The sequence below is a fragment of the Nipponia nippon genome, unplaced genomic scaffold (genome assembly GCF_047370975.1).
Source record: "Nipponia nippon isolate SJK-2023a ecotype South Korea unplaced genomic scaffold, ASM4737097v1 scaffold_5, whole genome shotgun sequence".
NCBI lineage: Eukaryota > Metazoa > Chordata > Aves > Pelecaniformes > Threskiornithidae > Nipponia > Nipponia nippon.
In genome coordinates, this window is record NW_028262369.1 from 47,486,316 (window position 1) to 47,498,862 (window position 12,547).

The following is a 12,547-nucleotide window of genomic DNA, read 5'->3' on the forward strand; positions in this document are numbered from 1 at the left end:
CCTGTACTTTCAAAACAAAGGTTAAGAAAAATATGTGCTGGATAGCCTGGTCTAAGTCTTTCACATGAGAACAGAGAATATAAAAATATCAGGATTAAGGCAGAAAAACATTTTATTTGATTCAGGCTTACTTCCTACTTTATTAGAAAGGAAAGAGGACAATTTTTGTATATGAAAAAGCCGTAATTCAGAATATCTCTTAATTTTTTGGTAAATATTAAGCAGGGAAAATATTAACTACCCAGATTGTAAGAGAATCAAATCAGTCAGTCTGTAGAAGTGAAGCAACAGCAAGTAATAAACTAGACCTTTGCTTCAACATTTCAACCTAGACCTAGCAAGTAATATGCACATAAACAAACAACCTTATATTGACAAGAAGATACAATTTCATGATTCAAAGGTTATGAACCTAGAGCGACCGAGTTTCATGTAACTCTGATCCCATACCAAGTTCTAAAGCTCTAAAAAGTTTTTCCATTATTAACAGATACCTGCATAAGTAGCCCACATCTGATCATTCTTCAATTTTATACACAGCTAATTCCATTAGAAAAATGTTTACCTCGAATTCAGATTTCTCATGTCCAACTTCCATGGTTCTACTTCCGTGCTTTTCCCTGGCACGTATCCAGGCGCCCAATAACGTTAAGACGCCATACAGGTCACTTGACTCCTAGTGCTTTGCAATGCCTTCAAAAGACTTACACAAGGCTCAAGGAAGACAGTAAAGAAGGGATTTACAGATCTGTTAAAAGAGGTCAAGAAATCCACAAAACCAGCAGCTGGACAAGTCTCATGCAGTTGCTGCACATGGATATAAGTGTGTCTGTGTATGGACTCACATACATGAAGCGCATATAGCAAGTGTTCCAGCTTCTTAGTCGAAGCGATTTAGAAAGGTTATGTGGTATAACATTTAAGCCTTCCCATATATTCGATAGGATGGATTATGTTATTTCTCCTATATGTAGGGCTAGAGTTCACTCAAGAAAAGGTAATTCTAATATGCTTACAACTGTAAGAAAATATGACTGAAGAGCGCTACCCAAAATTTAAAGTTTTAGCAATAATCTCCAGCATATCCCTACAAAGAAAAAGATGAAAGATTTTTTTTAAAAAAACATCATAAATACTCAGAGCTCACTATTCTTATAAGAACACTGGTTCATTTCAAAAAGTTATAAATTTACAAGGCATTCACTAGTGCATTTCCAAGATTCCAGTTTTAAGATTTCTCCACACACAAGCATGTTCAACCCAGCCCACCCAGTTACCATGCTGCTTATCTAAGAAATATTTCTGAGCAATCTGGGAGATTAAAAAAAAAAGTAATCAAATGCATCAGAAGTCACTGACAAAAATATGTCTTCCACATAGACCTGCGAAAGCTGAAACTCCTGCTTAGGCTACTTTAATTTGTTCCTACAGGAAGAATTCAAGAGCCATGAACACATTTTCAGTAAGGATGGAATGAGGAAGTTTTTCCTTCAGAAAAGATTGCTGAAGCTTGCTACAAGGAATTATAAAAATCAAAGGATTATTCAGGAAGGAAAGATAGAGGAAGGATGTGAAAAGAAAGAATCAATTTCAGTTTAAACACAGTTTTTTCTAGGTGTTCAATGGTTTGTTTTACAAAACAGCCAGACATTTATCTAAAAACATGTACACAACAGAACTGAAACCTCTGCAAAGCAGTAATTTGACACTTAACACTCCAAACACTTACGATGTTAAATATTCTATGTATGGGTTCAAAACTTTAGCTACCGGAGAAGATATCCAGTTCTATATACAAAGGTTCTCTCAAATAAAGAAGTTACAACAGTAATATTTTGCTAGTATTTTCCCCAACAATTTGCAGTTTCGAAAGTGTCAATATTAATTGTGACATATCTTTACCAGACAATATTTCAGTTCAAACAGATTTAACAATATAAAAATCTGACAAATTTAACCTGCTCTCCAGAAACAGGTTCCATAGTCAATGGCATGACTACATTACCAAGAACTCATTCATACCCTTCTAACATGATGTAAGTAAGCATGCAAAATTGCTTCACACAAAAAAGGCTACCAAAAAAAAAAAAAGTGAGGCACTTACAGCAGCAAGACACCTTGTCCAAATACCAATCTACAGATTAAATAATTTCCACTTTTCTTCTTTAAACCTCTCTCCCTACACTGTACTACTACTGTCCCCCAGCATACCCAGCTGGTCCGGGTCTGAAGATCGCAGTTCCCTTACCCTGACTTTTGTGTGTGTTTGTGAAGATTAAGAATGAGAATTGGACTGCATGAAGAGCAATGACAAACAGGAGTGATTAATTTCTTAAAGCCCCCAACAATTGTGGCTGTTAAAAGAATGGTAAAGGAATTCAGCAGTAGCTCTAGCACCAAGTACTTTTATTGCTTTTGAAATCTGCCTGGATTTTCAGTTGGTTAGACTGTCAATGACTCACCAAAACAGCAATGTTATGTTGCATGCCTTTAGTCAAACCTGAAACCAAATTGCTTTAAACAATATATCCTCTCAAATAGATCTAAAATTAAGCTACTATGAGAGGAAAAAAAACTTAGACTAAACAGATGCAATTTGGCTCTGAAAAGTGATTACATAAAAGTGTCACATTATTCATAAAATCTAGAAGACGACACTACAGACTTGGGGAAGGCCAGCAGATGTTTAAAACAGACAGTGCAGAATGACTCATCCCCTAAGCGATTAAATCAAACACCATTTCCAAAAGAAGGTAGAACTGCATAATAATCAGGCAGAAGACTATGGAAAAATACCTCAACAAAAAGTCCGAAGCAGAACATAAAACTAAGCAAGCAGACAAATGCAAATTCTGGAAGTCTTAAAAACAAAAGGGGATGGGTAAACTGAAATGTCTGATTTTACAAACAATAGCAACCTCACAAAGTCAGTAAAAAGACAGCCAGGGATCAACGCAACATCTGATTAAAAGAGGGTAACAGAGGAAGTCGTACAGATAAATGCGTGATGCATTATAGAAAGCTTAGAGTCAAATAAACTATGAATGACAACCAATGAACGATAGCAAATGAATGATAACCTGTCCCAAATCCTTAGAGCATTAGGGCTATATTTCCAACATGAACAGGACAGTACAGAAACCTTCAAAGAAGAAAACAGTAATCATGAGAGACAGCAGTTACTTTGCAGGTTGGGTAAGTGTCAAGAAGGGAAGTGATGCAGCAATTAATTCTTAACCTATCATAAGCAATTGCTTCTTACAGCAACTGGCCAAAGTAGTCACAAAAGGAAAAGCATCTCTTGATATCCATAGGATCTACTTTAGAGAGGTAGCTGCTGAACAATATTCTACAACAGGAGTACCAATGCACTCAAATTCAACATTCTTGTAAACAAACAAACAAAAAAAAAACAAACCACACAACAAAAACCTGCAGCCAGGAAAAAATCCACCATTATTTAATTTCAGCAAGGGGAGCTATGTAACAATGAAGATGCTATCATAAGATAATTAAAAGCAGCATCTAAAAGGGCAGAATGCGAGTATTGTGAAAACTTTTAAAGATGTTAAAGAACACTACATCACTGGAGACTTAAAAAAAAAATCCTGGAACAGTTCTATAAAGCAAAAAAGGCCATTTGAAGTAAAAGCAAACTTCAAAATCGGAAAATGTGTCCAAAAGGAGAAACAGTAAATACTCCATAAATATAGTTGAGATTATTGCCATCTACATAGAATTTTGAGAAGCATCTTGCTGAAGGAATCAGTACTTTTTTCAAACACATCAAAAACAGAGGAAACCTGCCAGAAAGCTGATAAGGACAACGGATTCTTTTTGCTGTGGCCTGATCTTGCTAGTGTTTTTCTTTTGCATCTTAAGCTATCTCTGCATCTTTGTTTACTACAGAGAATTCTGGGAAAGTTCACACAGTTTTTCTCTGTGGAGAAGTGAGCCTGAGGAGCTGCCTCAGACTGAAGCAATTTTTAGAAAGAAACAATAAAATTGACATTTTGGTGTGCCCACACTTTTGTTACCATTCACTCAGCAGGTCTAAAGGAATTCAGATATTAAAAAAGTCAGACACTATATGGTATGTAAACTACCGTTGAAGTCAATTTTGGTTTTAAACATTCTAGGAGGATTCAAGAGACTGCAGATAAGACTATACCAAGAAGACAGCGATAATTTACAATAAAAAGAATTATTGGGCACATTAGCAATTCAAGTATCATACAGAAAAGTCAAAACAGCATTTGCAGAGGAGTATCACACTTCCCTGATCAAAATTCTCTAAATGAACAGACCAGTAGATAAGGAATGATCTGCCTGAGAGAATATATCTGAGTTTCCAAACAACTTTTGAGAAGGTCTTCACAAAGGTTCTTTTAAAAAAAAGAAACTCAACCAAAACCCTCCCAACCAACCTACAAACAAAAAACCCTGAGCTGTTCTGGAATAAACCACGGCTCTGGGTAACAAGTGATGTTTCCCCATCTACTTACTCTCACTGTTACTTGTACAAAAATATAAACATTAACATTCGATGATTTCCGTCCATGCTATCAAGAATGTTCCTGCAATCCTGCACGAACAGAAATAAAGACTTGCTATTATGCCTGTTATATTCATCAGCCTAGTCAAAGTAACTGCATGCTAGAGTCTAAGAACAAACTTGATGTCTAATTTCTTGTCTTTCTCCCTGTGTTAGGTTTTGCTGAAAATCACTCCCCCATCTCACTATTATTACAAGGATACTACAATAAAACATTCAACTCTCTCCCTAGTATCTTTGCAGGTTTCCCCTGGAAGACATGTAGATATGAATGCCACGAATGATTCGCTAAAGGAGGAAAAGCTACGCAGATTCCTTCAGTACAATCATTTCCGATGACTAAAACGTTAAAGGCTTTTACCAATTTATCAACTGTTCAGCAGTGAGATTGCTACAAATCTGACAGACTTAAAGAAGCAACATTTGCTCTGCATGTGGCATACAGGTACCTGCCACATACCTAGTAAATTACCCCATAATTCATGAATGAAATTATTCTACCACTAATACCATGAGACCAGGTTGTGAAAATGAATGCTATGTAAAATACTGTTAAAAATAAGACAAATGAAAACGGGGACTTTGTTTACTTCTAAACATTATTTTCCTGTGGCAGTACTGTAGCTGGTACGTTTTGGATTCAGTATGACAATAACGTAGCTGCAATGTTTTGGATTCAGTATGAGAATAATGCTGATAACACACTGATGTTTGAGTTGTTGCTAAGTAGTGCTTACACCAGTCAAGGACTTTACAGCTTCCCATGCTCTGCCAGGTGCACAAGGAGCTGGGAGGGGACACAGCCAGGACAGCTGACCCAGACCTGGCAAAGGGCTATTCCACACCGTATGATGTCATGCTCAGCACATAAAGCTGGAGGAAGAAGAAGGAAGCGGGGGGGACATTTGGAGCAATGGCATTTGTCTTCCCAAGTAACCGTTATGCACATGATGGAGCCCTGCTTTCCTGGAGACGGCTGAACACCTGCCTGCTGGTGGGATGTAGCGAATGAATTCCTTTTTTTGCTTTGCTTGTGTGCGCAGCTTTTGCTGTACCTATTAAACTGTCTTTATCTCAACCCATGAGTTTTCTCACTTTTACTCTTCCAATTCCCTACCCCATCCCACCAGGGGGGGAGTGAGCAAGTGGATATGTGGTGCGTAGTGGCCAGCTGGGCTTAAACCACGACAGTCCTTTTTTTGGTGCCCAATGTGGAGCACAAAGGGTTTGAGACAATGGCAGATTTGATTGGAATGTGCTAGATCGAATTTATAGCTGTTATTGCTTTTCAGCTATTAATCATCAGGCTTTTGTGCTTGCCACAGGGTTTGCTTGCCTTACTGTATATTAGAGTCTAGTGCCCGTTAGTAGCTGCTTTTTACTTTTGCTGCTTGCTGTACTGCTTATCGTCTCACTCTGCTGTGCCTGGGAACATTTTGATAACAGCAATGGCCATGCGCCTGGGCTGGCAGATGGCCAGGGCATCGCTGCTGTTTCTGTGCTGCTGTACTGGACAGGCTGGAACTCCAGTGTGAACTTGAGTCAAAGGGATTGTGACCTGTGGATGAGTCCACACAGGAGCAGGACACCCCAAAGCATCTGTGGATGTGGATAAGCCCACACCAGAGCAGGCATAGCTTGAAGCATCCGTGGCTGTGGTTATGTCTGTGCTGCAGCAGGTAGACCTCTGAAGGGATTATGGCCCAAGGGTAAGTCCACGCTGCAGAAGGTATGCCTCAAAGCATCTGTGGCTGTGGACAAATCTGTGCTGCAGCAGGTACACCTTGAAGCATCAGTGGCTGTGCATGAGGTCATGCTGGAGCACTTCTAAGCATGTGGCCACAGATAAGTGCATGACAGAGCCGGTACACCCCCGGGGGGATTGCAGCCATAGGTAAGGCCATGTTGGAGCAGGTTTACTTCTGAAGGGACTGTGGCTGGGGGTAAGGCCATGCTGGAGCAGGTATACCTCTGAAGGCATTGTGGCCCATGGAGAGGGCCACGCTGGAACAGGCGCACCTCAAAGCGACTGTGGCTGCAGGTTAAGTCTATGCTGCAGTAGGTACACCCCTGGAGAGACTGTGGCTCATAGATAAGGCTCCACTTGGAGCAGGTAAACCCCTAAGGGACTGCAGTCTGAGAATAAACACAAGCCGGAGCAGGGGCAAGGGGAGGAGTTCATTACAATGTTAAACCCTATGGTCTGGTCCAAAGGGGCCAGAGATGGAGATTATAATGGAAATACCTTTAAATTGTTGTAGCCCGGGATTTGAGCTGCATATTATGGGAATTACTATAGCAGGAACCACCTGAACCAATGGAGGACAAGTCTTACACGAAGCAATGCAAGTGCAGCAGTGACCCAACCTGAGCTGGCTTTGGTGCCCAATAACTCCACACAACACACAACCTCTCCTGTCCTGAGTGACCACCATCACAGATGGAGCCCAAAGTCATGGACTAAATGAACTCAGTGGACATTTTGTGGACATTTATGGACATTTTACAGACATTTCACAGGAGTGGTCCATAGGCTAAAGGAATGATACCTGTGTATTGTATGAAAGGATGGGAAGGGGGGTGGTGGTTAAAGAGGATGTATTGGATAGTGTGGGACCTGAGCATGATGTAAAGGATATGGAACAAGGGGTGGACACTGTCCTAGTTTTAGCTGGGATAGAGTTAATTTTCTTCCTAGTAGCTGGTATAGTGCTGTGTTTTGGATTCAGTATGAGAATAATGTTGATAACACACTGATGTTTTAGTTGTTGCTAAGTAGTGCTTACACCAGTCAAGGACTTTCCAGCTTCCCATGCTCTGCCCAGTGCACAAAAAGCTGTGAGGGGCACAGCCAGGACACCTGACCCAGACATGACGCCATGCTCACCATATAAAGCTGGAGGAAGAAGGAGGAAGGGGGGACATTTGGAGCAATGGCATTTGTCTTCCCAAGTAACCGTTATGCACATGATGGAGCCCTGCTTTCCTGGAGGTGGCTGAACACCTGCCTGCTGGTGATGATTCCTTCTTTTGCTCTGCTTGCGTGTGCAGCTTTTGCTTTACGTATTAAACTGTCTTTATCTCAACCCATGAGTTTTCTCACTTTTACTCTTCCAATTCTCTCCCCCATCCAACCGGGGGGGGGGGGGGGGGGGGGGGGGCGAGTAAGCAAGCGGCTGTGTGGTGCTTAGTTGCTGGCTGGGGTTAAACCATGACAAATGTACACGTGTTGCTACTTCTATCAATTACTCCTACTTTTGTCTGTTTCAAACCCACAGGTACTTCCATACAGCCCTCCCAATTGTAGGGCTCAAGGCAGCTTTGTTCAAGAGAAATTAAGCAATTACTTGGTATCTTTTAAATGGCCGAAGCAAGTATTTTGAGATACATTTTAGGCTTACTGTAATAAGGTAAGAATGAACTCTTCTGTCACTGTGCCAAAGCCTTCCTTCGCCTAGAACATTAAGCATAATCCCCCCAGTCATCTATAGTTAACAAGCTAGAGATACAGAAAAGAGAAAATGCAGTTTGTCATTTGGATCATAAAAATAGCTTGGTATCTAGAGCATTACCTTGCCTGTGCTTTGTAAGATTGTAGTTCTTGTCCTCCATACTCTCTCTCTGCTGACAATATCTCTGGTTACATCCACTTCAGCATCAACAAAACTTCTCTGTTTAAGAGCAGTTATGTCATCATCCAGATCAGTTTTGATAGTGGATCTTTTCTTTGCCATGATTTTTGCTTTGATAGCAGCAATTTTTTCCACTGACATGGCTTCAGACAAGGACCTAAATGAGCAAAAGTAACAGAACAGACTGAACAATTGCACAAACAGTTCTTCTGAAAGAATTTGTGAATTAGTAATTTCATCCTGCTTAAAGCTTATGGCTATGCTATAAATCATAAAATAGTCACTGTACATATACTTGAAGATTACACGAGCTTGGCATTGCTGTTTTGGGCATTAGAATCAAACTCCTAACAAAAGACTCCAGCCCAGTATTAGCATAAAAACCATCAAAAAATCCAAACTGTAACAAGCAGAAGTACAGACTGCAAATGTAAAGCATCAGGACTAACACTTCCATTTACATTGTCATCTAAATTTCAGCCCCCTGTTATTTTTAGTGGATTGCAATTTCATGTCCAGTCAATCAATCCCTGGCTGCTCTGAGGCCTTCAAAGCATTAATCTAAATTTTGGCTGAGGTGCTGTTACGTGGACTTGGTCACTTGGAAGATGTGTTACCTTTTCAGAGCACATAAGCCAAACAAACAACAGATGGTAGTAACTTTGTCCACATTAATCTGTGTTTGAGGTAGCTCAGTTCAGTCCAAGAGTGCAACATCTTTATCTGTTTGCTTTTAATTGTAAACACAGAATTTGGTTGCCGAACAGTGAGCCCTATTGTTTTGCAGATGAGCTGAAAAAAAAAAAAAGGACTGAATTGCGCAATCCTAACTGCACATACCCAATTCAACTTTACGTGAATTTTTTTTTGAGATTACATTGAAAAATTAATACAACGAGTCCTGGTTGTGAAGTATTTTCCTTTTACAACTAAGCTATTGGAAAGGGAACTTTTTTGTGTTGCTGTTAAAGTAACAGTGACAAGCGCAGAGTTCAAACTCTCTGCCTGTAAACGTTATTTGTGCTTTTAGAAGGGCAGTCTTTTACATTCAGCATTAAAAAAAAAACTGTAACACAGAATAAAGTAATTATGAATGAATATTCAGTAACCCTCACTGCGGCATTGTCTTAGAACTCCAAAACAAAAGTTGTCATACACTCACGCTAGTATCCAAATTATTAGTTTATACAAAACAATGCGTGTACTTTTTGATTTTTTGATCCTTAGACTTTCTGATATTAAGTCAGGTATGACAATCCGATTTCTTTTTTTTTTTTTTCCTATAGTTTCCTTTTAAGTACACCTATATGAGAGAGAGAGAGGAAGAAGATATTCAAAAGACGTATTATTCATGTGGTTAAGTGTAATTATGGATTCTATAAATGCCACACTTAGGTATATTAATTGTCACAAACCTAACTGATAAATTTAATCCCAGTAAAGAGCAGACAAGCATTCACAGTATTGTTTATGCTCACAAAAAACTTCAAGAATGCAGTTGGTCTAGCAAGAGAAACTACTTATTTGCAAAAATCCAATGCAATTCATACTTATACACCTTCACTGTAGGAAGCATAACTCCCACTTTACGACACCTGACACACTAAAGAAACCAAGCAGCTACCTTTAAGACTTCTGAACTCAGGTCTTTGAAAATGAACTACTAGAGTCTGGTATCCTACTAAGCCCAAGACCTTAGCATCAACAAGGCCTGGCAATAATTTCTGCCTGGCTTTGGGAAGATATGGTGTAAGACTCAAAACCAGCTGTCATTCTCTATGAAGTTCTGGATGGATACAACAGAAAAGGAAAGGTGATGGGCAAGTTTTTAAGCACTTGAATACTGATTACTACTTATGGCAATGACAGTGCGTTATCCTCCGGCAGTCTACTGCCTCTTCAGAGGCAAGAAGCTCACCTCTTGTAGGGAGTCAAACAGAGGTTGTGTTACCCTTCGATCTGTTCTCACAACGTTTTCTTCCTTTTGCATGCAAGACATTCCTCAATACAGGATATTTTTCTTTGAAATACAGAGACATAATCAGCTTCCTCTTGCAGTTCTGCTCATTGTATTTGACTGCTTAAACAAACACCTCAGCAGAAGAAAACAGAAATGGCAGACTTGGCGAGAAGAAGAGACAACCGCCTGCTCACTGCTCAAGACAAACCAAATCTCATGCCATGCCATCTGAACTTTCACTCAATAACAGGAGTCTGACCAGGCATGAAGTCCTGCCTCCTCAAGCATAACTAATGATAGTACCTAAGGGAGGGAGACTTCCACTGAGAGCTGTTGGGACAGAAGCAAAACTGGGTGTCTTGAATAGCACAAGAATTGTTATCAGTCCTTCAATGAAACATTATCCATAAGAAAAAAAAGCATTCCTACCTGATCTGTTCCGTTTGCACGATACCTTCTTTATGTCCTTCCAACCGAGCTGCCAACCGCTCCTTGTCAAGGCGCACACACTCTTCATCCTAGCAATAACAGTAGTGTTTAGTTATTAAGTTTAATTTTTTGTGCATTTTCTTTAATAAATACAACTAGAATTAAACCTATTCAGATTTTTTTTTTTACATTTGCAAGTACAATCCTTATATCCAAGTATTTTTGAACTGTTCATTACTGTTAACTGTACAGCTATTGGAAATTTCCTCTCAAGAGCCCCAACGTATAATTAGAATAATGAAAAGGACACTACCATTCCCTCATAAAGAGCCTTGCCCAGACAACAATTCAGAACAATAGAAAAATCAGCCAGAGAACTTAAAGCTGGCAAACAATGCACACATTTAGGAAGGACAATACATATACACATATACATATTTAAGGTAAATTCATTGGACACTCAAATTTGCCCAGATGTTTAATCAGTGACATTTTTAAAGAAAAGAACTGCTCGGAACTGTTATATCTTGACGCAGAACTTGTTTTTATATTTACTAGGAATGCCATTTATAAACAAGTCAAGAGTAAGGAAGCCTCTAGTTACTCAAGCCAGGTTTGAGACAGACGTGTAATGTGAGAAAGCAGTAGAGAGATGTAATTTTATGCCATCTTTTCAGCTTCTTAATGCTGGTACCACTTGTGTTCAATCTGTCTTATTTCCCCACAAAACTTAAATCAGTGTCAAGCCTGTCCTATTGCTAAAAGGCTGTTTGGAAAGGCCGAAGCACAGCAAAACCAGTCATGCCCATGTATCAGGTGAGACGTGGAATCTCTACACCAATAAAATCTCTGAATAACTTAAAACAGACTTTACAGACTCTGAGCTGCCAGAGCAGCAACAAAACAGAAGATGGCCATAAGCTCATTAGGCTTATATGTAGAATTCTTGATTCCCCAAATTATGATGGTGAAGATCTACAGTTTCAAAACATACTGGCATCACAACCACATAGGGTAATGTAGAACAAAAATCTATAGATCATGAATAGGTCATGTCACAGCAATCATATGCTTATGTGCCATTAAGAATGCATAAAGTTCTTATGATTCTTATGCAGTTATAGCTAAGCACAATGTTCAAATCTGATTCTGGAATAAGGGAATTTATGTATTTTGATAACTATTCTAAGAAGAAATCTAAAGCCTCAGTACTTTGAAAAGATATACAGCCAGATTTATAATAACTCAGAGAGGAGACAACTGGATGAACATAGGTTTTTTAAAAACAAAAAAAACAACAAAACAAAAAACAAATCAGTAAGCCAGTTTTTAAAACCAGGAAGAGTTAAGTCATACAATATGTGTAATAACTAGAGACATTGCTTCTATTCAAGAGGTACTTGTGAAAATACACTGTTAAATTAATTACCTAAGACACAGCTTCAGGAAACAGTAATCACAGGGACAGATTCAAATACTGCTATTAGGAGACTAAAATATTAGGTAAAACAAATAAGTATCCATTGATAGAGATAAGACTGGCATTTAAATTATAATGCCAACCCATGGATGGCAAATAACCGTAATCAGTCATTAAACAGCACTTTTATTCCAACCCCATAGCTCTTAGCAAACAGGTTATAATGCAACAGGTACTTAAAGAAATGTGGTCAAGCTTTCCCCTTTCATACTACAACTTACATCTACCAACTAAAATCCCAAGTTTAAATCACAGGCTTAAATTCTAACTCCTTCCAGTTCACGTTCACACTAACAGAAGTACTGTGTGCACCCAGAGGGTAAGTAGCCCAACTGAATTGCTACAAAACCAGATAAATACTGTAATTTACCACCACCCCCAATTTGTATTGATGACAGTTACTGTCATTACCTCTATTCTTGGCTTCTTTGCTTCTGCTAATATTTCATCTGCTGCTCTTTTAACTACAAGAAAAAGAGGACATTAAAAAT

General features: G+C 39.1%; 1 protein-coding gene across 1 annotated transcript in view; it reads right to left on the reverse strand.

The window, feature by feature from the left end:
- The window catches only part of CDC73 (cell division cycle 73), a 118,627-nt gene that overhangs the window by 97,253 nt on the left and 8,827 nt on the right, over nucleotides 1-12,547 (reverse strand). The window contains exons 5-7 of the mRNA XM_087733017.1: nucleotides 12,468-12,520; nucleotides 10,577-10,665; nucleotides 8,128-8,344 (exon numbers count right to left, since the gene is read on the reverse strand). Coding sequence (XP_087589143.1) covers nucleotides 8,128-8,344; nucleotides 10,577-10,665; nucleotides 12,468-12,520 — 359 coding nt within the window. The remainder of the gene's footprint in view (nucleotides 1-8,127; nucleotides 8,345-10,576; nucleotides 10,666-12,467; nucleotides 12,521-12,547) is intronic.